Raw genomic sequence first — 26,773 nt, forward strand, 5'->3', positions numbered from 1 at the left:
GAGAGACAGAGGATGAACGGGGGAGGGTCAGAGAGAGAGGGAGACACAGAATCTGAAACAGGCTCCAGGCTCTGAGCTGTCAGCACAGAGCCCAACGCGGGGCTCGAACTCCCATACCGCGAGATCGTGACCTGAGCCGAAGTCAGACGCTTAACCGACTGAGCCACCCAGGCGCCCCAATGTGAGGCTATTTTCAATCCAGGGGGCATCTGCCAAGCTGTCAAAATGGCAGTCCTCAAGGATCCACAGGGATCACACAGTTGTGGTCTCGCTGCAGCCGGGCTGTGACCTTGTCAGGGGTAGGAGGATGCTCCCTCCCTCGCATCGGGGTTGCATCTGGTGACCTGGGCACGGATGCGGTACTGCTGGTAGTTGGGGGCTCTTAGGACCCTCCTGATGAAGATTTCTAATTCAGCCTGTGGCTGCATAGGATCCCGACACATATCCGTGATGACCCGACTCCTCAGACAGCCCCCACACGTTAGCCGGGAGTCTGCTGTTTGCAGTGATGGAAACTCAAGCTGCTCAAAAAAATTTTTTTAAAGGAAATTTATTGGGGCACCTGGGTGGCTCAGTCGGTTAAACATCCAACTTCAACTCAGGTCATGATCTCAAAGTTCGTGAGTTCGAGCCCTGCATCAGGCTCTGTGCTGATGGCTCGGAGCCTGGAGCCTGCTTCAGATTCTGTGTCTCTGTCTCTCCCTGCCTCTCCCCAGCTCATGTTCTCTTTCTCTTTCTCTCTCTCAAAAAAAAAAAAAAAAACCATTGAAAAAATTTAAAGGAAATGTATTACTTTATATCGCCGAAAACTCATGGCAAGTCTTCAGGTATGGCTGGAGCCATGAGCTCAAACAATGTGGTCAGAACTCAGTCCTTTCTTTTGTGTTGGCTTCAATCAGGCTGACTTTTTCCACTTGGCTGACCCCAAAACTTCCAGGTTTATATCTTCCTCATAGCCACCAGTCTTGGTGGAAAGGGATCTTCCCTTTGTCTTTAGTCCCCACAAAAGTTCTGGAATTAGGTCTCCTTGGCTTATAATTCACTTGCCTGCTACTGAAGCAATCTGTGTGGAAGATGGGTTGAAATCAACATCCTCTCCCATGAGAATAGAGGTGACCCCATCTGGACCACTGAAATGAGAGTGAGGGAAGGTCATTCTCCCATAGAACATCAAGGTTCTCAGGGCGCCTGGCTAGCTCAGTTGGTGGAAAGTGCAACTCTTGATCTCGGGGTTGTGAGTTTGAGCCCCATGTTGGGTGTAGAGATTACTTAAAAATAAAATCTTTAAAAGAAAAAAAGGAAGGATGTCAAGGTTCTCTTAGAAGAAGAAAGGAAAATAGATGCCAGATAGAAACAATTTCAGTGTGTGCCTCCTCTAGGCGTACCTGCATTCCTGGATTGAGAACACGTGGGGCTTAAGCTGGGCCTCCCAGCTACAGCTAAATGCCAGTACAGGAGAGGTGTGAGGACTTGTCCAGTAAGAGGCACAGGTAGCAAAGGGGGTGAGAGTTCAGAGGAGAGGGTGAAAGGACTACAGCTCTATCGTAGAGCGATGCTTCTCAAATTTTAACATGCATGTAAATCGCCTTGGATCTTGTTAAAATGTAGATTCTGATTCAAAGTCTTAGGGCAGTGGTTCTCAACCAGGGGTGATTTTGTCCCCCAGGAGACACATGGCAGTGGCTGGAGACATTTTTGGTTGTCACAGCTGAGGAAGGGTGCTACTGGCATCTAACAGGTAGAGACTACTGTTGAAGAACAAAAATTCAACTCAGTAAGTATGAAGATCTAATTGGCTTTATTAAGTGATTCATGAACCAGGCAGCATTTCATTTAGCAAGCAGAAGGGAGCTCTGGGGAGTTACACAAAATTGTGAGTTTTTATGGGAAGGAGGGTGGGGTAAGAAAGTTATTAGTGAAGGTAAAGATAGGATTGTTCACAACAAGGGTAGCTTCCCTTACAGGGAAAGAGAGGGAGTCTTATTAGGTGGATTACTTCATCTTCCTTTGGGGGATGGAGAGGGCCTATGTGACATGTTACCTCATCGGTGCTTCTCAGAAAATTCCTGACTGATTGGTTGAGACATTTCTTTCTTTTCTTTTTTAAGTTTAGCTGTTGTTTTTGTTTGTTTGTTTGTTTTGACAATGACAGAAAGCACAGGGGAGGGGCAGAGAGAGAGAGAGAGAGAGAGAATCCCAAGCAGGCTCTGTGCTGCCAATGCAGAACCCAACACGGAGCTTGAACTCCCAGACCATGAGATCATGACCTGAACCGAAGTCAGACGCTTAACTGCCTGAGCCACCCAGGCTCCCCTCTTGTTTGTTTTTTTTTAAGTTTATTTCTTTATTTTGAGAGGGGGAGGGGCAGAGAGAGAGAGTGAGAGAGAGAGAGTCTCAAGCAGGGTCTGTGCTGTCAGCCAGAACCAGAGGAGGGGCTTGATCTCAGGAACCGTGAGATCATGACTTCAGCAGAAAGCAAGAGTCAGATGCTTACCCGACTGAGCCACCCAGGTGCCTGGAGACTTACATTTCAGGGGGAGATTGAAACTGCAGTTAGGTCAGGTAACCCCTGGGTTTGGTGACTTGGCCTGGCCCAAGTGATGCCATTTTGGGCATATGGTTTTCTTTTTAACACCAGGAATGTTGCTAAACATCTTCCAGCATATGGGACAGCCCTTTACAACAAAGAATGATTTGGTCCCAAATATCGGTAGTGCTGTGGTGATCTGGAGAACATGGAACTAAGGGAGGACTTTGAAGCAGAGGAAATGTCCAAGCAAAGGAACTGAAGGAGGAAAGTGTCTGGTTGTTGGGGGCAAGTCACAGGCAGCCTGGCAGCAGGGGAGGGTGCACGCTGATGGAGTCTTAACACTATATATATCCTGGGTTGGAAGGAAGCCCAAAGGTTGCCCACAACTTTGCTGCTGAAAGTGTGCTCCAGAGGATCTGCAAGGGTATTGCCTGTGAGTGTTTTAGGACTGCAGGCCCCACCCTAGATCTTCTGAATTAACACCTGCATTTTCATAAGCTCTAGGTGGTTTGCATGCATGTTAAAGTTGGATAAACACTGGCCTATAGCAACTCCTTGGGATGAGTTGACTAACTAGTTGGTACTTATTGAGCACCGACTATATGCTCAGAAGTGAATTAGATAGGGTTGACTTACCTGGAGTGCTCATTTGGTTATAGAAAAGCAAAATGAATTTCAGGTGTCAGACCTAATGGGAAGTGCCCTGCCCCATCCCCACTGGGACTTCCCAAAGGGGCACATTTCAACAGTCGGGTTTTGTGACAAGTGACTCTGTTCCCTTTCTTGGTCAGAGCCGATTGGAGCTGGGGTAGCTCATTTCCCCCAGGGCAGCCACTCCAGATGCTGGCCAGGCCAGCAACCTCTCAGGTGGCTTGTCTTGGCAGGTTGATCAGCCCCAAACAGAGTCACTAGTCTTGGCGATTGGAATTAGGAATTTCCAAAAGAGGTTGTCAATTTGCAGAGGAAGTGGGAATTGGAGGGGCCTCAGTGGCCACTAAACCCAGGAGGGACCCAGTTGAGAAAGTAGAGACTAGGGGTACATGCTGAGAAGCAGGAAGCCCCTGGGGGAGACCAGGAAGTCCAGGAGAGACAAGGCCAGACCACAGAGAAACCTCTGATCTTGAGGGTAGTCTGGTCTCCAGGCCACGGAATTGAGTCCCTTTTTTCTTTCCCCAAAGAAATTTCAGAGTCTAACTAAAACACTATCATTTGACAATTTCATGTAACTAATTTACTTAAGTCTATAGACATAGGGGCGCCTGGCTGGCTCAGTCAGTGGAGCATGTGATGCTTGATCTCTGGGTGTAAGTTCGAGTCCCACGTTGGATGTAGATGTTACTTAAAAATAAAATCTTAAAAAAAAACCCCAAAACTATAGACATATTTAAAGAAGAGTAATAATATTCCAAGTGTGTGTGGCGGCGGGGAGGAAAATTTCAAATTGCTTTCACTTTAGCTCACATTCATTACTTTTTTGGTATATTTCCCTTTAAGATTATGGTGCTAGCTGCCCCCCAGCCAATTCCCCCCTCTCCTTCTTCAGAGAAGCCTAATTTTGTTCAGGGATGCAGGTTTAGGGATGCAACTCAAATACTGCAGAGACCCTGGCTCCACTCTAGGCCAGATCCCAATTTGTCTGAGCCAGCCACGGGGGTCTCATTTTTTTGCCAGCAAATAGGAACAAGCGTGTGGCTCAGACTTGGCCAATGAGATGAGTGGGGAGGTCTGCTGAGGGCTTCTGGGAAAGTGGTCCAGACTCCTAAGAGAGAGCCTCAAAGAAATGGGTCCTTTTCCCATTGGACATTTTATTTTTTATTTATTTTATTTTTAAAAAATTTTTATGTACTGGGGCGCCTGGGTGGCTCAGTCGGTTAAGCGTCCGACTTTGGCTCAGGTCATGATCTCATGGTCCGTGAGTTCAAGCCCTGCATCAGGCTCTGTGCTGACAGCTCAGGGCCCGGAGCCTGTTTTGGATTCTGTGTCTCCCTCTCTCTCTGCCCCTTCCCCACTCCCACTCTGTCTCTCTCCCCTCAAGAGTAAATAAACATTAAAAAAGTGTTTATGGGGGCGCCTGGGTGGCGCAGTCGGTTAAGCGTCCGACTTCAGCCAGGTCACGATCTCGCGGTCCGTGAGTTCGAGCCCCGCGTCAGGCTCTGGGCTGATGGCTCGGAGCCTGGAGCCTGTTTCCGATTCTGTGTCTCCCTCTCTCTCTCTGCCCCTCCCCCGTTCATGCTCTGTCTCTCTCTGTCCCAAAAATAAATAAAAAACGTTGAAAAAAAAAATTAAAAAAAAAATGTTTATGTATTTTTGAGGAGAGAGAGAGAGAGAGCGCGCGCACATGGGATGAGGGCAGAGACAGGGGGACAGAGGATCCAAAGCAGGCTCAGTGCTGACGGCAGAAAGTCGGATGCAGGGCTCAAACCCACAAACCATGAGATCATCACCTGAGCCGAAGTTGGACACTTAATGCTTAACTGACTGAGCTACCCAGGTGACCCTATTTTTTAAAATTTTATTTTAGAGGGAGACAGAGTGTGAGTGGGGGAGAGGGGCAGAAGGAGAGAGAGAGAGAGGGAGAATCTGAAGCAGGCTCCATGCTGAACCGACATATGGTTCCATCCCATGACTCGGATCATGACCTGAGCTGAAATCAAGAGTCAGACATTCAAGTGACTGAGCCACCCGGGAGCCCCTCCCATTGGACATTTTAAAATCTAAATGTGATGCTTGGACCTGCTATAGTCCACAGAGGTAAAAGCTAACAAGTAGCAGGGCTCCTGCTCAAGTCTTTGAGTGACTGTATCCAGAGCCTGGAGCCACTAACCTCAAAGTCTTCTCTTTTGTGAGATAATAAAGCCCTCACTGTTTAAATTCTTAAAGTGATTTGGAAGTATTGTAATTGATGCAGAGATACAGCAGGTTATTAATCACAACTAGATTAATATAGTCCTGAATCAGAAGAGATTTTAGCAGTCATCTATCAATGCAATTCTACTCTAAGCTCGCACAGGGAGAGGGCATGAATGTGATGTCACTTCTGTTCCAAGGCTGGTATTTACAAGATGTGTGCATGACCTTGCACAAGTTATTTAAGTTTGCTCAGCCTAACTTTCCTCATATAATAATAGGAAATATAATATAGTTTATGGGAATTCAGTGAGATAACATTGTATTAGGTCTGTTACAGACTAGGTACCCAGTAAAAAGTAACGGTTATGGTTATTATCCAGATGAAAAAGGTTTGGTCTTTGCTTCAATGATATCATAATGAAGAAGTATGTAAAAGACAAGCAGCTATTAAATACAAAGCAAGATGAAAGTGAGTGAAGTTGTAGGAATCTAGGGATGCATGATATTAAGAGTTCAGAAGTAAGAAAAGCTTGATGAACAAAAGGGGAGTTGGGATGGATGATAGTTGATTTTTATTTATTTTTATAATGTCCTGGATTTTTCACATTCCCTGCAAAAAATATCTATTGCCTATATAATCACACAAAAGTTATTAAAATATAGTATACACTCAACAAACAATTAACATTTTTTAATGTTTATTTTTGAGAGAGAAAGAGAGCATGAGCAGGGGAGGGGCAGAGAGAGAGGGAGACACAGAATAGGAAGCAGGCTCCAGGCTCTGAGCTGTCAGCACAGAGCCCGACACGGGGCTCGAACCCACAAACAGTGAGATCATGACCTGAGCTAGAGTCCCACACTTGACCAACTGAGCCACCCAGGCACCCCTCAACAATTTAAAGGAAAGAAACAAATATCAAAGATCCCCACTGCAATGTGTTCTTTCTTTCTTTTTCTTTCTTTCTTTCTTTCTTTCTTTCTTTCTTTCTTTCTTTCTTTCTTTCTTTCTTTCTTTCTTTCTTTCTTTCTTTCTTTCTTTCTTTCTTTCTTTCTTTCTTTCTTTCTTTCTTTCTTTCTTTTTTAATGTTTACTTATTTTGAGAGAGAAAGAGGGAGAGGGAGGGACAGAGAGAGAGGGAGACAGAATCCCAAGCAGGCTCCATGTTGTCAGTGCAGAGCTTGACTCCCCCAGGAACCATGAGAACATGACCTGAGCCAAAATCAAGTCGGTTGCTCAACCGACTGAGCCACCCAGGTGCCCCTGTTCTTTCTTATTAGTGAAAAATTTGGGGGGTGGGGGTGCCTGGGTGGCTCCGTTGGTTAAGTGTCTGACTTTTTTTTTTTTTTTTTTAAGCTTATTTATTTTTTGAGAGAGAGAAAGAGAGAGAGATTGGGCAGGGGAGGAACAGAGAAAGAGTGTGAAAGAGAATTCCAAGCAGGCTCTGTGTTGTCAGCGCAGATGCCCGGCTGGAACTCACGAACCCGTGGGATCATGACCTGAGCCGAAATCCAGTCTGAGGCTCAACCGACGAAGCCACCCGGGCGCCCCCAAGTGTCCGTCCGCCTCTTGATCTCAGCTCAGATCTTGATCTTGGGGTTGTGAGTTCAAGCCCCACGTTGGGCTCCGCGCTTGGCGTGGAGGAGCCCCCTGAACCAACTTCCACTGAAGAGATGAGGCCTGGAAGTGCCCTCTGAAGGGCAGTGCCTGACTCCAAGGAGCACCTCCAACGGGGTGATGGCAGAAACCGTGCCTGCCAAGCCGCGGAGGTGAGCTCTTTGGACGGCCTGGGTCGGATCCCGCCACCGGGGCCATCTGCCATCAGGGTGGGGAGGGATGAGTCTCTGGGTGTCGCGGCGCAGGGGCGGGTCAGCTGCGTCCGGTTAGCTGGGACAGGCTCCGCCGCGTAATGGGGACCATGCCTGCGCTAATGGGAAGCAGCCGCGGCGCGGGGCCGAGCCTCTTCCTCCCGCCCCGCCCCAGGGCGGCCGGGATAAAACGGAAGCGCCGCGAGAGGCGCTTTGATTCCAATACGAAACAAATTATTCCTCCCGGAATGGAACAAAATAAGTCAGAGTGGAGTCTCACGGCCGTCATTCCTCCCCGCGAGGCCACTGCCTGCGGCCCCAGGCCTGCAGACCCCGCGACACTTGGCAGGGACTGCGGACTGGGGGGCAGCTCGGCCACGCGGTGGGGACGTTGCAGTCCCCGGCCTCAGTGCCGACAGCCCGCGGGGGGTCCTAATCCTTTAAGTCAGCTAGGCACCCCGCTGCTGGGCTGGCTCCTGGATGAGCTGAAATCAGCTCCCCGCCAGTGGTCCTCACATTTGGGTAAGGGAGGCTCAGACTCTCCTGGAGGGCTGGTTAAAGCACAGATTGCTGGGGCCCCTGGGTGGCTCAGTCGGTTGGGTGTCCGACTTCGGCTGAGACCATGATCTCTCAGTTCCTGAGTTTGAGCCCCGCGTAGGGTTCCGTGCTCTCAGCCCAGAGCCTGGAGTCTGCTTCGGATTCTGTGTCTCCCTCTCTCTGTCCGTCCCCTGGCTCAACTCGCTCTCTCTCTTTCTTGAAAATAAACGTTAAAAATTAAAAAAAAAAAAAAAAAAAAAAAAAAAAAAAAAAAAGAAAGAGCGCAGATTGCTGAGCCCCACCCCCAGGATTTCTGATTCTGTAGGTGGAGTGGGGTCTCATAGTTTACGTTTTCCAGGTAATGCTGATGCTGCCGGTCCAGAGACACCACTTTGAGAATCACTTGGTAGATATGAATATGCCTAGCTTCACTTTCCTTTGGAGCCTGTTTTTGATTGACCACCTTTGTCCAGCAGTATACCAAGCAAGTCCCACTCCAAAGCTCAGGGGCTGGAATTTCCCAGCAGCCTGTGTAGGTAAGTGGGCGAGTGCTGAAGGCCTTTGAAAAACACTGGTGGGGCACCTGGGTGGCTCAGTCAGTTAAGCAACCGACTTCAGCTCAGGTCATGATCTCACGGTTTGTGGGTTCAAGCCCTGCTGCCATCAGCATGGAGCAGGCTTCAGATCCTCTGTCTCCCTCGCTCTTTGCCCTTCCCCCACTCATACTGGCTCTTGCTCTCTCTCTCTCCCTCCCTCTCTCTCTCAGAAATAAATAAACATTAAAAAAACTAAAAAAAAAGAAAAAAACACTGGTAACTAACTGCCCTAGGACTCCAGGCAGGGTGATGTTTCTCTCCATATCCCCAGCCTCCAGAGAGGCCCCTGGCTCTGTGTCATTGTGCCTGGGCTGTGAGTCATCTCTGACAGGGAGAGTCTGTGGGGGTGGGGTGGGGTGGGGGAGGGGTTATAGGGGGTGGGTGGTGGGGAGGACAGTGGCAGTAATTCTTGCTGGGGTGACATCTGAGGTCATGGAACCTGCTTAGAGATCTAAGCCTGGAAGAGGTTAGACTTACTATGTGATTCAGGAGTGGGCTATCTGGGACAAGTAAGTGCCTTCCCTCCTTGCATTCCCTAGAGTGGACCAATGGCTCTCAAACTTCATTGTGGATCAGAATAACCTGGAGGGCTTGGGTTGCTGTCCCCACCCCCTACAGTTGCTGATTCAGTGTGTCTGAGGTGGTGCTGAGAGTTTGTATTTCAAACAAGATCCCAGGTGATACTGATGGTCTGGGCTCCACACTTTGAAAAGTGCTACCTAAGGCTGTTTTTGGCATCTCCAAGCCCTTTCTGTACCTCAGCCACTGGCCTTTGTGTGACTGCCTTTCCCAGTTTTCTGAAGGCAATTTGGTCTTGCTGTCTGTGCTACCTGGTGCTGGGGCCAGGAAACAGTTCTCAGGGTGGTTCAAGCTTGGGAAGAGCAGCATCCCCCAACTCCCACCCCCATTCCTGCATTCAGCCAAGCATGACAGCTCCCTTTTCCTTCCTGTCATCCTTATCCTCTCCCATTTGCTTGAGTCCCAGCCCTGGGCCAGGCTGGAAAGAACAGGAAGCTGAGAAAGGGATCCCTTTCATATGCTGTTGGGATCCACGCAAGGCCAGGCCTAGAGGGGTCGCTGTTGCACTTCTGCCAGTGACTGGATCTCTCCGAGATGATACTTCTCTTTTTACTCTGTGCCTTGCACATCATAGCTGTTTATGAAATATTTGCTGTTTGGCTGATAAATTGTTTGGGAATTCACCAGAAGGGAAAACAAGGCAAAACAAAATGAAGACACTCCTCAAGCTTGCCATGAACTAGGACAAAGTTTTGATCATTGTTAGCTAGCTTGATGAAGGAGGCACAACCTCTCCTCTTTGGTCTCCTGTGTCAGACGCTCCTGGGTGGGAATCCTGAAGCACAGGCCTGTGGGCATGAGCAAACAAGGTCAGTGCGATTCAGCGTTGGGAGCTTTCAGATTGCCCCAACAAGCAGGAGACCTTGGAAAAGAAGGAGCAGGTGGTCTATGGGGGGGGGGGGGGGGGCTGGGGTCAGTCAACCAAAGCCATGGGGAGGCATCCTTTGTTCTCGTGGTTTAGGATCTCTAGAAAAGGCACGTTTCTTTAGGAATGTAACTGAACATTTATATCAAGAGGTTTAGAAAATGTTAAATGTTAGTAATCATGGCATTTGAAATTTGGATTAAGATGTCACTTTCCAATTTAGATGAAAATCAGCCATATGCAACCCATTAGGTTTTAATAATTATCCTCTTAATTAGTTGTATTTTGAGGCTGTGTATTTAAGAAATGGCTAAATTGGCTATAGGTTTCCTATTTGGTTATTTCTATGATTCTCAACCCTTGCTGTATATTAGATTCACCTGGGTTGCTTTGAAAACTCTTGATGGAGTTTTCACCCCAGATGTAGAGCCTGGGTGCAATATTTTTTCTGACTTCCCAGGTGGCTTTTGGAGTGCAGCTCACTACTTATTGCATGGTTGGAGGGGCCAGACTGAAGCAAAGCAGAGTTTGGGGGTTGTCTTCTTACCCTCCAATGAGTGCTGTGGCTGCCCTCTCCCCCTAGGAAGAGACCCTCAGAAATAACTACAGGACCTGCCACCTTGCCAGTGCCCCCAGTTGACAGGACCACCGGTGGACCTCCAGGATAAGATCTGACCCAGGTGAGCCAGTTTCTCTCTCACAGGAAAGTGGAATTGGGACTCAGAGATAATAGCTATAATTGAGGTCCTCCCTTAAAAAAATTTTTAAACCTTTATTTATTTTTGAGAGATAGAGAGTGTGAGCTGGGGAGGGGAGCAGAGAGAGGGGGAGACACAGAATCTGAAGGAGGTTCCAGGCTCTGGGCTGTCAGCACAGATGGTGCTTGAACTCACAAACCGCAAGCTCATGACCTGAGCCGAAGTCAGACGCTTAACTGACTGAGCCACCCAGGTGCCCCCTGAGGTTCTCCCTTGGACAGAGCAGAGGAGAGGCTTGAAGAGGCAGCAAGAAAAGTTAGTCTGCGGCAGGAAGCTACCTGGGCTGCTGCCACCACCCCAGCCCCTGTTCTAGCCCTTCAGGAAGTCTGGCTGCCACCCCTCCCAGGGCTCCAGGGCTCCCTTACAAGTCCTTATAACAACCCCTCACCCCCACTGTTTGGTTTAAGCCAGCTCTGGTGGATTTATGTTACTTGTGGCCAAAGAGGACTGACACGTGCACAGACAACAGCACAACAAAAGCACACGAAAACAAACATGTATTCCCCCCACCCCCATACACACACACACTCACACAAACATCCGCTGTTTGAACCAGGCTCTTTGTGAGTCCATGTGGTCCCAAAAGAGGATTCTTTGGAATCTGTATTTTTGTGGAGTCCACTTGGAGAAACTTCAGTTTCCATTCAATTGGGCACAGCAGTGGTTCCCTAATGTGGGTTCATAGTCTTTATCAGAATCATCTGGAGGAACTGACTTATACACACAGACGTGGATCGCCAAGCACCAGCCCCAGAGAGGCAGAAGCTGGACAGTTTGAAGAGGATCTGGAAATCCACTCCTTAAAAACTTTCTCCATGAGATTAAAAAATTTTTTTTAACTTTATTTATTTTGGGGGGTGGGGAGGGGCAGAGAGGAGATAGAGAATCCCAAGCAGGCTCCCCGCTGCCAGCACAGAGCCCAACAATGGGCTTGATCTTAGGAAACACAAGATCATGACCTGAGCCCAAATCAAGAGTCAGTCACTTAACCAACTGAGCTACCTAGGCTCCCCTCTCCATGAGATTTTGCTGTGCTGTTGAGTCTCCTGGGATCAGACTGGCTAAATTAATGTGATTTCTGAGATTCCTTATTTTTAGATGGAGCTGGTGTCCCTGTCAAGTCTGGGAGATGGCATTTTATTTGGGAGATGGATAAGAGCCTAGTCTGTGTGCATACAGAGTAGAACTCAACAAAGTTCAGGCTTGTTGGAGCCCATATATACAAGCAATCAGGCCAAAGGGACCTTTCCAGATTGACTGCCTGAGCCGGTCAAATGAACCAGGTCATTCGCTTTGCCCTCTTAGCTCTGTAGACACAACCAAAAAAAAAAAAAAAAAAAAAAAAAAGTGTGTGTGTGCAAAAGGAACAAATGTACCTTTTATTTTAGAAACAAAAATATCATTTCTGACCCAACAATAGCCGGATCCCTCTGAATGAAGGGTTTGCATATTTTCCTGTTTTAACGGTTCTAGTATAAACAGTCCAAGCCCAGGCCTGATTGTCAGAAGGTCCTGAGCAGCCCAACCAGAGTGCTGGAAATGACTCCTTCAGCCCTGAGAACCTGGACCCGGCTTGGTGCCAGGATTTGGGTTTGCGTTTAACAGTAGCAATGGGGTCAGGAGTTGAGGGAGAGGGCAATTGCAGTGATCCCCAAGACCAAAGCTAATGCCAGAAGCAACAGCAGAGGCAGTAGGAGCAGTAACTACCATGTATTGAGGAGTTCTTTGCACAGGCACCGGGCTAAGTGATGTAATTATTTCTTTGAATACTTTAAAAGCTCAATGTGGTAGCATTATTATTCCAATTTAAAGAATGGGGTTCTGAGAGGTTGAGCAGCATTTCTGAGGTCACACAGCTTCTAAGGGGGATGATTCAGGATTCAAATACAGGCGTGTTTGTGTCCTATTACAAGATACACAGAAACCCAGGGCACAGACACTGTCTTGTGTGCCAGCTGGGGGTGTGGCGGTTTGGTCCTAGAAGCGCTCCAGGGCAGCTCTCCTGATACATTGCTGGTCCCTGCTTTCTTTCTTTCAAGACCTTTCTCCCAGCACTCCAGCTTCACTGGTCTGCAAAGGGAGACAGCTGTCAGCAGGGACTGGAAGGTCCTTTCCTGGCTCCAGGCAATCCCAAATTTTGGGTGGATCCTTTGTGCCCTGCGGGTGGGCCCATGAACTCTCTTTTTTGGGCTAACAAAGGACTCTAGACGTATTGATTAATGACTGATTACATATTTAGGGACCCAGAGAATGAGGCTAAGGAGACTTTCCTGGACCTGAAACAAAGATATTTGTTCTGTTATATAAAAAATTATGATTCACTCATGATGGATTATTAAACGTTCATTGAAAATCATGTTTCGGGGGCACCTGACTGGCTCAATTTGTAGAGCATATGACTCTTGACCTCAGGGTTGTAAGTTTGAGCCCCACATTGGGTGTAGAGATTACTTAAGTAAAATCTAAAAAAAAAAAGAAAAAAAAAGAAAAGAAAAAAAGAAAATCATGTCTCAATAAGATATGGTGAAAGATTAAAAGATGCAGGATACAAAATTGCAAATTCTGTATAAAATATGGCTTTAATCATGTACAATTATATAAAATATGAAAATCAAAATAGAAGGAAGTCACCAAAATGTTAACTGTGGTTACCTCATGGGGGAGGGATGGGATTACCTGTAATTTTGTTTTCTTTTTGAATTTTAATGTTTTATTTCCCCACCTTTCTTCATTATCTTTCTGAATTATCTTTGTAAAGGAGGGAAAAAGTGAAAATGTGAAAAGTCCTATATATAGCACTGGAAGTAAACAGGTATGATTATTGGTTGATTTGTATGTCAGCTTGGATTTCAGTTCACAGAATGTCTTCCCGACTCACCGTCTAGCATTTATTTCAAGAGCGTGGATAGAGGCGTTTTAAATCGGTTCCCTCACCACTAGGCAGAACCTGAGAGAGACTCGGTGCGGGGCAGGTTGCAATCGGCCCCTGCAAGTCCTTGAAGGCTCTTAATTTGGTTCGGGAGACAAGTGCACTATAACTAGAGGCATCCAGGCGCCGAGGCTACTGTTAAAACGGGATTGGAAGTCAATCGGAGCGGAAGGGCAGGGTTTTCTTGGTGTGGGCAGTAACGCACGGGATACCGATCAATGCTATGGTGCTGGAGTAAAGAGGCTTGAGCACAGCCCGGGGCTCTCCCTGAGGTCCCCAGAGTCCACCAGCGGCCTTCAGGGAAACGCCCGATGGACGCCTGCGGGTTTGCGGCTTCCCACGCCCTGTTCCGCTCCTTCCCGAGGGCCAGTCGGCTGGGGATCCCGGCGGAAGCCGCAGAGCAGCTGGATTGCCAATGTAGAGCTCTGGCTCTCCAAGTCCCAGTCCCAGCACTTGGAATCTCTGGCGCCGACGTGGGGGATGGGGGAGGAGGGCCCGAGGGGTGGTGCAGGGGCCAGGGATCGAGAAATACAGGAGCGTCCAGGCAGTGGTTGCAAGTGGGGCGGCCACTCTCAGGATCCAGCGAGAGTGGGGCCACTCGCTCTGCGCTGTGGGGTCGCCTTGCCCAGCGCGACCCCCTCGTCGGTACAGCTCCCGGGGCCGCTAAGGGAGGTGGCGATGACGTCGCTTGGTGCCAGCAGAGGGCAGCCTCGAGGCTACGCGGCCGCCTGGCGACCTCGCCATACAGTGGGCTCCCTTCCAGCGCCCAGGCTTCGCTGGGTGAGGGTGGCCTTGTAGCGTGGCGACCAGCGACCTCATTCTTCAGGAGTCAGGCGCCGAGGCCCAAGGGCACCTGGCAAATTGTGGTCAATTACACCCCTCCCGCAACCTCAGTTTGGGAGACCAAGGGCTTGGGGCCCATAGTAACCAAATGCCCCAGAAGAGGAAGCAAGAAGCAAAACCCTACACACACAGGGAATACCTACCTACCTACCTACCTACCTACCTACCTACCTACCTACCTACAACAGATTCCAAGCTTGTAGGAACCTTTTTAAATGATGCTGTGAGAGCTAGGATATTCACGTCCTTGGGGAGGAAAGTCAGAGGCTAGGAGCTGGGAGGCTCCCAGAGGCGTGCAGGAGACGTGGCTCAAGCCGCAGCCTGGAGATCTGCACTGGGGACAGAGGGATCCGGACAGAGATAATTGGGGATTCCAACCCAGACTAAACACTTCTGTAAAATGGGCATGGTGGGCTCCAGGTCTTGTATGGTTTTGAGAAGTTCAAGACAGCAGAAACTCAATGAATTCAAGTTTCATCACTGCTTCGGCTCTGGCACAACACAGGGCTGCTGCGTTTGCTGCTCCAGTGAAAAGATCCCGGCACCCCGCGTTTGCCCGACGTGACTGTATTGGAGACACAGGCACGCCAGGCTTTGGGATCAAGCTGCTCGTGACTGCCTTGTCCCTGGAATCTTCCGGTGCTCCGTCTCCGTGCTCCGGGGTGACCTGAGCTCCCCTGTCTTGGGCATCGGGTTCACGAACTCTGGCAGAGCCCACTTATCCGCCAATGGAATGAAGCCCAGCACCTGATCGTTGAGTGTCTCGGCAAGCTTGGCGAAGGGCCAAAGGCCCAGGGGCCTGAGTTGCTTGGGCGCTAAACAGGCCAACCTAAGAGCACACTGGGCCATCACATCTACATTCCACAGTGGGCAGTCTTTGCCTGGCCTTGGTCTCTTATAGACGGTGTGCAAACGGGCATCCATGAACTTCTCTTGGCTTGTTGTTTCCCCATCTAAAATTCCACAGGAGAGCATGTCCCAGGGTGGTTGTGAAAATCGTGATTGAAAATTGAATAGGCTTGTGTAAATGTGAGGCATAATTCACTCATGAGCAGCCAGCTTCATCTGTGTTCATAGCCTGTGAACAGGACACATGCAAGAACAGCACACAAACGTGGGCGCATGCACGTCACTCGTGTGACAATGTGTTTGCTTGTCTCCCTAGATGCATGGCAAAGGCACACATGTATGCGTCTACTGTACATGCACATAGATACGGGACACCCTCGTGCTGACGTGTGCATGCACACTCCGCACTCGAACACTACTGTTTGTGCCTAGAGGCGGAGTGTGCGCGCGGCCCAGCCGACCCGTTTCTCTCCAACTGGGTCGGTGCCACCGGGGGAGACGTGCCGCTCCACGGTGCGGGAAAGCCCGGATCCGGTCAGCGACTCGGCGCCGCCCGGCTCCTTCATCTCTCATCTGCAGGCCGGTGGGCAGCTCCAGTTTCGCTGGGGACCAAGATCCGCGAATCGGCTGGTGGGGGCAAGGGGCAAAAAAAAGGAAGAGGTGGAGGGCACTCCAAGCACGCGAGGCTGCAGGTCCTCACTCCTCTGTCGGGTTTTCTTTACCTCCCTACGTTGCGTCCCGAGGAAGACAAAAGAGGGACCCAGATTCCTCCATTCAGCTCAGGAAAGACGGTCTGGGCCCCCTACCTTCACAAACCATCAGGAAGACAGGCGAACCGAGGGTTCTCCGTCCGTTGTGGAAGGTGCGGCTGCAGCGGACTGGGGCCCTCCGGGCCCGCAAATGGTGTGCGTGGGAGGCGCGCAGCGTGGCTACGGGAGGTCAGTCCACCTCCTCACCCGAAGGTCGCGGGGCTCGTTTTCCCTCTCTCGGGTAGGATTCCGAGCCGCCCAGCCCTCGCATCACCTGGATGTGTCTGCGGAGAAAAGGAGTCCATGCGTACTCTACTCTGGGAAACCGAGGCCGCCGCCACGCAGAGGCAACGCCGCAGAGGCTCGAGTCCTTCGGCGACCCGCGTTTCTAAACCACACACACCAATAGGATGGGGCCACAAACGTTATCCCGCCATCTCCCGCAGACCCTTCGGCGGACGAGAGAGCGTGAGGCAGAAAAATTGAGGCCAAGCGCTGGAGGAGCTTCCCGGGCCGCGAGAAGGCACAGAGGCTTAGCTGCGACGGACACCAAACGGGTTCGGATCCTGTTGGCCAACCGAGCCCAGCCGCCGCGAACGCGCGTCTCCGCAAAAGTTGCGCACGGTTCCACTCTGAAGACCAAGTCGGGCGAGGTCCGGCGGGGAGCCACGGCCGCTCACCCTCTGAGAGCCTTTAGGGAGCAGAACGTAATGCTGGTGGGAACGTAGTGGCAGAAGGAATTTAGTGGCAGAAGGCTCTCGGGGAAAGTCGGGCGGCGCGGCTCGGTGCCGGAGCTGGGCCTGGGGTCGGGGGAGCAGCGCCCGGCCTGGGAACCCCGGTTCCGGCAAGGCCGGCCTGTTGGAAGTGGCCAGTGGGAAGGCTCTGCGGCCCCCTCCCTCGGGATTCCGCAGGGCTCTGACCCGGCCTTTATCTCGGCGCGGTCAGCAGTCTTGGGGGCTTCAGGAAAGAAGACAAAGGCCCGGTGTCACTGCAGGCTGGGGCTCGGTTTCCTGACTCTGCTCACACTCACAGACTTTAGCGTTTGTTGGGGAGAGATTTTTTAAAAATATGTGTCGAATTTCCTTTTTTCCCCCCTAGAAGCAAACAAAAAAAGCAAAAAGCATATTCGCCTTCCCTCCTCGTCCATAGAGATGGAAGTTTCCTGGGATCCTGCCCTTTCCTTTTCTTTGCCTGCCTAGAGGAGTAATTTTCCTTTGTACGTAGAGGAAAATCCGGGGAAAGGTTTTGTTTGATTCGGCTCGTTAGTATTATTACCAACACAGTCAGGCTGGACTCCCAACTTGGAGAACCGGAGTTGGCCTGCCGGTGTGGCGGGGGCTCGGGCGGCCTCTGTCCTCTGCGCTCGGCGTCGCTGGGGACGTTGGGGGTCTCCCGCGCTTCCTCTGCCCTCCCTGCCGGCGGGAGCACCCGGGGCTCACAGCGGCCCGGTCGTTTACCCCGAATTTTGTTTAGAGCTGCCAGGAAGCGACCGCTCCGCGCTCGCAGCTCCGCGATTGCAGCGCCGCCACCGGGCCTGCAAACCGGAGGCTCCGGCGGCACAGGCCCGGGTCTTCGGAGCCACTGGCCCCACACCGTCCCTGCTCCCCTCCCGCCCGCGGCGCCCCTGCCCGCCGCAGCTCGGCCCAACCCGCTTCCTGCGTTTGCCCCTCAGATTTCTCGTTTCTCCACAAATACCGAGGGCGGGAGGGGGGGGGGGCTCTCCCACAAGCTGACCTCCGCAACTTCCCGCCCGGTCGCTACCTACCGCTTTTCTGAAAAATCGGGGAAAATGTTCAAACAGCTCCGCGTTCCAAAGGGAGGCGCCTGAGGGTGGGAGGCGTCGGCCCAAGAGCCTGAGGGTGGCGGCTGTGCCTGGACGGGTGTCACACTCCGCAGGTCAGCTGGGCCTTTGTCAGAGAAAACCTCGTTTATCCGAGAAGATTGCCTTAGGAGAAGAAAGGGCGGTTGGAGGAGCCCCAGGGCTCGGGCATTCACTGCCACAGCAACAGCACGCACCTCATTCTGCAGGTCAAGGGGCTGGGGCAGGGAGATGCAATCCCCTGCGCCCAGACTTGGAAAGGTGCTCCATGGTCTGGGCTCTTGGGGGCCCAGGGGTGGCTATGGCCACTGGGATAGAATATCAGACCTTACAAGGTTACTACGGAAGGCGTTTCCTCCCTCCCTTCCGTCCTTCCTCCCTCCCTCTCTCCCTCTCTCCCTTCCTTCCTCCTTCCTTCCTTCCTTCCTTCCTTCCTTCCTTCCTTCCTTCCTTCCTTCTTCCCTCCTTCTCTCCTTCCCTCCCTCCTTCTCTTTCCTCCTTTCAATGTGGGACGGAAAACCATATTGACCATCTACTACAAACTGAGCATTTTTACATTAGAGCATTTAATTACTTTAATAACCCCGTGAAATATATATACTTATTTCTATTTCATAGATGAGAAAACTGAAATTCAGAATGGGTGCTTTGCTCAAGGTTGCACAGTTATTACAGGGGGTTGTTGGGCTCTACACTAGTTCTTCCCAGCTGAATAGGCCTTGCCCCATCCCGCATAGGCCACCTCCCTGGGAGGACATGGTCTCACAACAAGCTTGTCAGAGCTTATCGCTAAGCTGGAGCCTGTGCAGCAAACAGCAGGTCCAGTGGAATGTCCTGGGGGGACAATCTGCTTGCAGCTCAGTCCTGGGCTTCTTTCTCCTCTGGCTGGCTATCCCTTTACCCACTGAGCTTCTGGAACATCAAACATCGGGCTGCAGGGCCTGTGCCACTCAGAGAGCCCAGTGAGCAGCTGGGCTCAGTGCTCACAATGCTTTCTAAAATTCCCAAGGCCGTTTGCCCCACAGATAGTTGGATGACCATTGGATGGGCCTTTTCTTCTCAGGACCTCTGGTTCCTTAAATGTAAGCTAAGAGACTTGGGGTGCATTCTTTTGTGACAGAATAGAGCCCTGTCTCCAGAAATTAGAAAGCAGATACAGAGTGCCTGGTTTCAAGAATCCTTAATTTCTTGCTGTTTCTAAGGCAGAACCAGGGGCATGACGATTGCTCCCAACCGCTCCATGGCTCTGGTCCCTACCACACAGGAGAGGTATGCTTCCTAGTCCCATCCTTTCCTGTAGGTTCCACAGGCTACTCCAAGAAGCAGGGACAGCCCCATAGAAGTAGCGAGTGGGACCAATAAGGCATGGTCACCACCAGCTTAGCTCCACAGGGTAGGGGCACTGCAGGGCTCCTTAGCCCAACCAGGCAGCTTCCTGACCGTGATGCCCTCCCTGGCCCAGTGGTGCTGGTGCTCCAAGCCTCCGTTAAGGGAAGAGCTTATTCATGGGCAGACTGTCTTGGGTCTGACCCAGTTCCTTGGCCCATCCTCTCTTGCCCCACTGACTGCAAGAAGCTGTGGTTTGCCCCTGATTTCCACCCACCACCAGGGGGCTTTTAGAAGCTTGGAGCTCCAGCCTCCCTTAGTGGGACAGCCCAGCACCTAACCTCAGGTGAAGTATCCTAAGCTTGATGCCCGCCCAAACTGGGGATGTAGGGCAGTGAACTCTTTACTTATGCAAAGGGGAAGCGGGGCCACGACATCCTCTGGAGTAGGGTGTGAGGCCATCCCAGAAAACACCCTAGGTCCCCATTTGACAGTTCCTTGGTACATGTACTGCACTGGCACTGATTTCTCCCTCATCCCCCTGAGAACAGGACACCTTACCCCGTTCAACCCAAGTATTTTGGCTGGGCAGTCTTAGGGGGTCAGGGATGACCAAAAATTTGTGTGTAAGTGTGAGGAGGGGGGCTCATTTGTCAGTGATGAGTGTGAGGATGTTTACCTGCATAAGCACACACATACTCCTCATTCAATATCATGTGTAGGCACTCATTACCCAGGAGATGCAGAAACTGGCAGGGTATTTGCATCAAACTCTAAATTGTATTTATAGTATACACTGACAAACATAAATACATACACCAACACAGTCCAGCCATCTAGACCAGACTGTAAGTGCTAAGGCATAACTGCTATATATATATCAGGAACTCTCTTAAATACTTTTGCCCTCACTGAGGGAATTCCTTAAATCATCTTCTCTATTAGAAACTCAAAAGTGCAAAGAAGGAGAGGAGAGAAAGGAAATGAGAGATGAAGAAGGTCAGTCATTGCCTCAAACTTTTAGCAGTGGGGGAAATGACCAAACTATAGAGTTATGGAGAAACCCCTAGGGCTGGAATTAGAGACAGATGTCTTCCTGTGGGCATCCATTGGGAAGTGGGGGTATGATCTATCTGCCTTCTCTGTGTGGGATCTCTCCTCTAATCCCTGTGTAGACCAGGAATCCCTCACTGATTCCTTCATTTCATCCTCCATACTTGGTGAGACTCCCACTCCCTCTGCAGCCTTGGGTTCCTCTTGCCTTTCAGCTCTTGGGGACAGAGAGAAGCTGTCCTCCAGCGCTGGCCTAGGCCAGCTTCCCCTACCTCACTGAAGGCTCTGCTCTGGAGACTTCCCTCTTTTGCTTTCTCTGCTTGGGATAGCGGTTAGGAGGTGCTGAGAACTAACCCTAGAACAGACAGCCTTACCCAGCTCAAGCAAAGTGTCTGTATGTATTCTCTCTTATCATTCAGCAAGCCAGAATTATATACCGAGAACATAACTGCACACATTACCGATGGCTTATGAATGCAACACACACTGTCCTCCCAGTAAGCACTCCTTGAGTAGTAGGCATATGATTATTACAACGCCCCAAATATATGCCCTCTCCGAAGGCTAATGACAGACGTACACACCTCCCATCCTGTCACCAGGACATGACTTACACTGTACACACATATTTGCAGCAGGCATAGACAACACAACTGCCCATGGGATACATGTTCACACCACAGAAAGCACAGACAGACAAGCACACGGCAGTCCACTTTCTTTCCTGCAACTCCTTTTAGCCAGACAATGGTGCAATGGTTCACTAGAAGCACGCGGATACTAGGCCTGACCAGTCTCTTGGGCTATTCACCCCAGCTGAACCTCCCTCACCAGCCTGCTCTTTCCGGCTCCCCTGGCATTGGCAGGCTCCAGTTGAGGGCACAGGGTGATGCTCCTCAGAACAGCGATGGCTTTATCCTCCACCTTCCAATCTCCCCAGTGATACCCAAGGGAGGAAAGGTGTCCTGAATCAGAGCTACTTCCTCTTGGGGCCCAATAACACATAACAGGGATCACCCCCCACCCCCCGCCATGATCCTACAGCATGGCCAGTAGTATAGATTGAAGTGGGAGGCCTGTAGCCTTGGTCCCTGTCACCAGGTGCCCCTGGGCTGCTGGTCAGCCTGGACCTGTGGTCACTACTGTCTGGGGCCTGAGTAGGGGTGGTGATGGACACATGGATGGAGCGGGGTCCAGCCCAAGCTGTACCACAGTCCAGGGAAAAACCAGCCAATACCTGTCATCCCATCAGCCGAATGAAGGCTGCCCACCCATCATACCGCTAGAGCTCCCGGGTCTGCAACATGGTCAAGTGTCCGTGTGCCAGCGCAGAAGCACCAGTCTGAATTCGTTATTTGAAGAGTCTCAGTAGAGGACAAGAAGGAAAAAAATTAGATTTCTACAGCCATGCAGTGTCCATTCCTCTCTGATACTCCTAAATCTCTTACACATATCTTAAGGTAAATGAATTCTGATTATTAAAAATAATAAAGCAATCAATGTAAGTCGCTCCTTACATTTGTACAGAGGCTTGCAGCCTGCAGAACATTTCCCCAACCAGGATTTTCTCTATTTGGAATAAATTCTTCTAGTTACTATATTTGTCTGGAAAAATATAAACGTATGAGTTCAATATAATGAAAACACAGTCCATACACTTAGTACCACTGTGTAAGAGGTAAAATACAAACCTGAACAGTTGCACAAATCGAACAAATCCTACCTACACCTACGCCTTGTGAACGAACCACTGATAAAGTCTCTTTGATGACGTTAAACAGCCGCAACAGACCAGCGATGACACAGAAAACAATCTCCCGGAAAACAAAGCAGCAGCGACAACCACAAACGCCCTCCACTCGGGCTGCCCTCAACTCTTATTTATCTGAAAGAGTATAAAATTTGGCTGGACATCTCCCTCTTTTAACCAGCTGCTGAACATACTTAGGCGAAGCGGAAATAATAGAAGTCCGTGTTAAAACAAAAAATTTATTTGGGAATTGACAAGACAGTAACAACAAACAAACAAAACAACAAAAGTGCTCTAGTTCTTTCTAGAAAATTTGGTCCTCCAAAACGACACACTACGGAACAACCAGGTCTAGGGGTTTCGGGCCAGCCGGCTCGGGGCCACAAGCCCGCCTGGTCCGACTGCTGCCGGGTTTCACATTTCTCCTGCCCAAGGTGGGAGAAGCAAGACGTTTGCAAAACAAAAATCAGAGAGAGCACAAGCCGTCCCTGTAGCGTCCGCCAGGCAGGCAGTGATCTCCCCGCACTCCGGGCTTGCATCGGAAGATCCGGGGAAACTTGTTTTTGATTTGTTTGTTTTTAGATAGAGGGGAGAACCCCCCCCCCCCCCCACCAATTCGTAAAGGAAACCATCTTTTACTGAGCATATTCTCCTACCTCTCTGAACATAGCTTTCTGAAGGCCCGACAGGAATTCTACTTCAAATCTCCTGGAAGAGATTTTCATGTTTTGCTTTAGCAAATTCCAAGGCCACAATACTTCGCCGGTTTTCCCGGTTAGTTTTTTCTTTAAAAAAATATTTTTTAAATGTTATCTAAAACAGCCCTCCCGATCTTTTGGGCGAAACTGTAGCCGGCCGCCTGGGGCCTGGAGGTTCCCGAAGCTCCGGGACCGGGAACGGAGGACGCGCAGCCTGTCTCTGAGGCCGGACGTGCTGTAAACCCCCCGCACAGGCCGCCGCGCGAGGCAGCCCCGCTCCCTGCTCGGGCCCAACCCCCGCCCCATCCATTGGGCCCGGGCTAGCCGCTTCTGAGCTGCTCCAGGAGGCTACGTGGAGCGTGGAGCAAACACACGTTTGTCCCTTTCTCTGGCGGCGCGGGTTCTCGTTGCCCGCCCGGACCGACGCTTCCAGCCAAGGACTGCGCGGCAGCCGGGCGGGGAAAGCCGAGCGCGAGCGCACCGACCTGTGTGAGAAGGCCAAGAGGTCTGCACGGCCGACGCCCGGCTGCACCTCGGCCCCGGCACTTCCTCTCGGTTCTGAATTTTGGCATGGGGTGTCCAGCCAGGAGGCTCGGGCGTCGGGAGGAGACGAGGCCTGCAAAAGGCGCACGGAGAGGCGGCCTGCAGGCCGGAGGAGCGAGAGGGCAGAGAGGGCAGGGGGGCGAGTAACAGGAGGAGAAGCGGAGGAGACAAAGAGGGGCGAGAGGAGCTGGGGAGCGAGGAGGCGCAGAGGGCCTTGGACGCTGGCTCAGAAGATGGCCCCACAGAGGGCGCGTGGTCCGGCCGGAGGCTGTGGCTGCGGCTAAGGCCGGCGTCGCACGTCCCTGCATCCTCGCAGCCGGCGCGCGCTGGGTTCTCAGAGATCGAGGCGCGAGTGCAGCGCGCCGGTCTTGCTGTCGTGGTCCCAGTAAGAGCAATGCATCATGGCGAGCTCGGGCTGCCGGGCGCAGGCGAACTGCAGGCCCGGCGCATTAGTGGGCGCGGGCGCCGGGGGCGCGGCGGTAGCAGGGCTGGCGGGGCTGAGCTGGCCCGGGGGCGGTGCGGCTGCCCCGTGGTGCGGCGGGGCCGGCGGGGGTGCGGCGGCCGCGTGCAGATGGTGTGCGTGCGGGTGTGAGTGAGGGTGCGGCGGCGGCGGGGGGGCGGCCGGCGGGCCTCCCAGGCCGTTGTACGAGTTCACCACGCCGGGAGGCAGCGCCATGCTCTGCACGCGTGAGTACGGCCCATACGAGGCGGCCGGGCCAGCCAGCCCCTTGACCACCGCGGCCGCGCCCGGGCTGCCCGGGCCCGCGGCTGCAGCGGCGGCGGCCGCCGCTGCAGCGGCCGCCGCCATCTGGCAGGAGGCGTAGGGCATGGGCGAAGGCGGCTGCGGTAGTGGCCAGGAGTTGTTGAGAAAGCCGGACTGCAGGTACTTGGGGGGCGCCAGGTAGCCGTAGCCGTCGGCCCCGGCGCCAGCGACGCCGCAGCCGCCCGCGGCGCCTCCGGCCCCGAAGAGCCCCTTGCCGGGCTGGAAGTGCGCGGGCGGCGGCCGGAAGGGCCGCTTCATGCGGCGGCGGCGCCGGTAGTTGCCCTTCTCGAACATGTCCTCGCAGGCCGGGTCCAGCGTCCAGTAGTTGCCCTTGCGCTCGCCGCCGCCCTCGCGCGGCACCTTGATGAAGCACTCGTTGAGGCTGAGGTTGTGGCGGATGCTATTCTGCCAGCCCTTCTTGTTCTTCTCGTAGAACGGGAACTTGGCAATAATGTACTGGTAGATGCCGGACAGCGTGAGCCTCTTCTCGGCGCTCTCTCGGATCGCCATGGCGATGAGCGCCACGTACGAGTACGGGGGCTTCTGCGCGGGGTCGGGTTTCTCCGGGGCTGTCCCGGCGCCGCCGCCGCCTCCCTTGCCGGGGCTCGGCGGCGGCGGCGGCGCCTCGGGCTCCTTGGCTGCGCGGCCGGTCTCCGGGGCCAGCAGGGCCCCCGCGGCGTCCTCGGGCTCGGGGTAGCTGGCCATCATGACAAAGCCGGCGCGCGGCAGCCAGGCAGCCCCTGCTCTTTTCCCTTGGCGCTGGCGCGGCAGAGTCTGGGCGCACAAGTCCGCTCACCGCCGAGTCTCAAACTTCTGGAGACTGCGGATGCCGCCAGTGCTCGCTCGCTGGCGGCCTCTCGCTCCTTTCCTCTCCTCTTCCCCTTCCCCTAGGGAGCGGCTGGCGGGAGTGGAGCTCAGCCTCTGGCCATGGGGAGTCCGCCCAGCAGAGAGGGGCTCCGGCCCCGCCGCCCCTCCCCGCCCAGGCCAGTCCCCGCCTCGGTGGGTTTTCTTTTCGGCGCTCTTCCCCTCCCCCCACCCTCCGGTTTCCCGAGGCACGACCCGCGTCTCTGGCGGAGCTGCCTCCTGGAGTCCCTAGTGCGCCAGGAGCCTCGCTCAGTTCTGATTCGTATGGGCTCCGCGGAGTTCCGCTTGCGTCAGGCGCCTTCGCCCCTATAGCGGGGCGGCCAGTCGCGCACGGGCGAGTTCATCTCCAAGTCACTTTTTGTAAACGCCCCGCACAGCCCGGACCGGCCTGCCCCCTCCCAGCGAGCTGAGGGGGCCCGGCGGACGACCGGGCTCACGCTTTCGCAAGCCCTTGCAATCCGCGGGTGCTGGCTCTGCGGATTGGGCCGGGAGATGCCGAGGGCTCCGGCGGGGTCCGTCCGCACTCGGCCAGTGCCCAGGGAGCTCGGGCCCTAGCGAGGAGAGGCGCGCCAAGCCTCCTCGCGGCTTTCAGGTGAAGGAAAACGACTCCTCTGCTCTGCCCTTTGCGGCGGTCTCGGGGCTAAACTTCTAGCTTGGGGCTGGGGGAGGGGCGGGACGGGGAGGGGGCTGGATGGAGGTGGGATGGAGAGAGCTGCGCGGTAGCTTTGGGAAAATCAGCCTAGAAACGAGGGTCACCGAACCAAGAAGCCTCGGCCTGGCCTGGCCTGTCCGTGGCGCTTTAAGAGTGACTGGGCCGAATGGGGTTGAGGAGAGGATCGGGAAGGGGTGCCCAGAAGCTCCACCCGAAGCCCCTTGACCTTTCCTTGCGCTGCCCCTGAACCTAGGGACCCTCCTCAGAATCCGCGTTGTAATCCTACGGGTAGGGTTGTATGTGTGCTTTAACAACACCAAGCAGACCCTACTCTAGTCCTGCTCCTGCACGGTGTGACTGTTGCTGTGGGGCTTTGGGGGATTTTATTTGCATGTGCACCGGTATCACATATAGAGGTCATGGGGAGGGTCTATCTTTGAGACACATGTACTGGTGCAAAAACACAGGTATGCACACGGACAAGGTGCGATTTATATTTCTGGTAAAACATTTATACTTACAGATATGTAAGGGTACATGTGTATCATCCAGCAGTAAACGTGGTTCCGGGATCTTCTTTCTTTTTCCTCTCTTTTCTCTCTCCTCCCCTCTCTCTTTTCTTCCTTCTTTTCGTCCCTTCCCCCTTTCCCCCTTCTTTTGTCAATATTCTGTTACAGACTGGGAAGAAAAGCAAGAGGCTGTGAGGGAGGCATTTGTTCAAATCTCTCTCTTGACAAGACATTTGTTCTGATCTTTCTCTAGGGCTGAGGGGTGAATGAATGCTCACCTGCCTTAAGCAGAAGTCTGAATGGGTCCCAGTTACACCTGCATGCCCTGAGATTGTCTCAGGGAAAATGAATGCTGGCAGAAAAGGCAGCTGTGCTTTTTAACAGTTTTAACTTAGCTTTGACAAAAAGTCTGCAATCATAAAGTGTGAGAGAGATGGCTGGTGTTTTGAATCCCCAGGCTCCCACCTCCTTGGTACTGAAGTCAGGATACTTTGGGGGAGGAAGGTGGACTGAATGGATGTCATACAGGGGTGTGTCCTATGTCTGGAAGGCAAGGAGTGGCTGCCCCTGTGCTCATTACTACCTCTTCCTCCTAGGCTGCCCAGTCTCTGAGGAAGCCTGAAGAGCCCTTAGTGGCCTGTGGGCCCAGCACCCATGGCCACCTTCATGTGCTGCCTACTTCCCTCTCAGGTCTCTGATCTACATTCCGAGATTAAAGGAAAGGAGGACAGGGTGATGGGGCTCTTTGGAATTCAGCCTCTTGAAAATGACTCCAGAGAGGTCAGCAGGACAGCTTGTTCTGACCATTACAGTTAGAGGGAGCAGGGCTCTCCTAAACTCACCTCCGTAAATACCCTCTTCCACCCACCATTGAAAATATCTCAAAGTAGCTTGATTGTTTTCTCC

The 26,773-nt window shown here is 52.4% G+C and overlaps 2 protein-coding genes and 1 long non-coding RNA gene across 3 annotated transcripts in view; 2 read left to right on the forward strand and 1 right to left on the reverse strand.

Annotated features, from left to right (window-relative positions):
- The first annotated feature begins 6,894 nt into the window (after nucleotides 1-6,894).
- LOC131511905 (uncharacterized) lies at nucleotides 6,895-13,558 on the forward strand. The gene is made up of 4 exons (XR_009261800.1): nucleotides 6,895-7,146; nucleotides 8,081-8,258; nucleotides 10,346-10,442; nucleotides 13,279-13,558. It is a non-coding gene; the product is annotated as an uncharacterized LOC131511905 (long non-coding RNA).
- An 8,499-nt stretch (nucleotides 13,559-22,057) lies between these two features.
- Nucleotides 22,058-24,806, reverse strand: FOXL2 (forkhead box L2). The gene has a single exon (XM_058730030.1). It carries the CDS (start codon nucleotides 24,548-24,550, stop codon nucleotides 23,414-23,416), a length of 1,137 nt encoding a protein of 378 aa, XP_058586013.1. The 5' UTR covers nucleotides 24,551-24,806; the 3' UTR covers nucleotides 22,058-23,413.
- Nucleotides 24,807-24,954: 148 nt separating this feature from the next.
- Nucleotides 24,955-26,773, forward strand: part of FOXL2NB (FOXL2 neighbor) — a 5,745-nt gene continuing 3,926 nt past the window's right edge. Inside the window, 1 exon segment of the mRNA XM_058732509.1 lies at nucleotides 24,955-25,298. Coding sequence (XP_058588492.1) covers nucleotides 25,199-25,298 — 100 coding nt within the window. The 5' untranslated portion in view covers nucleotides 24,955-25,198.

The sequence above is a fragment of the Neofelis nebulosa genome, chromosome 5, assembly GCF_028018385.1.
Source record: "Neofelis nebulosa isolate mNeoNeb1 chromosome 5, mNeoNeb1.pri, whole genome shotgun sequence".
Classification (NCBI taxonomy): domain Eukaryota; kingdom Metazoa; phylum Chordata; class Mammalia; order Carnivora; family Felidae; genus Neofelis; species Neofelis nebulosa.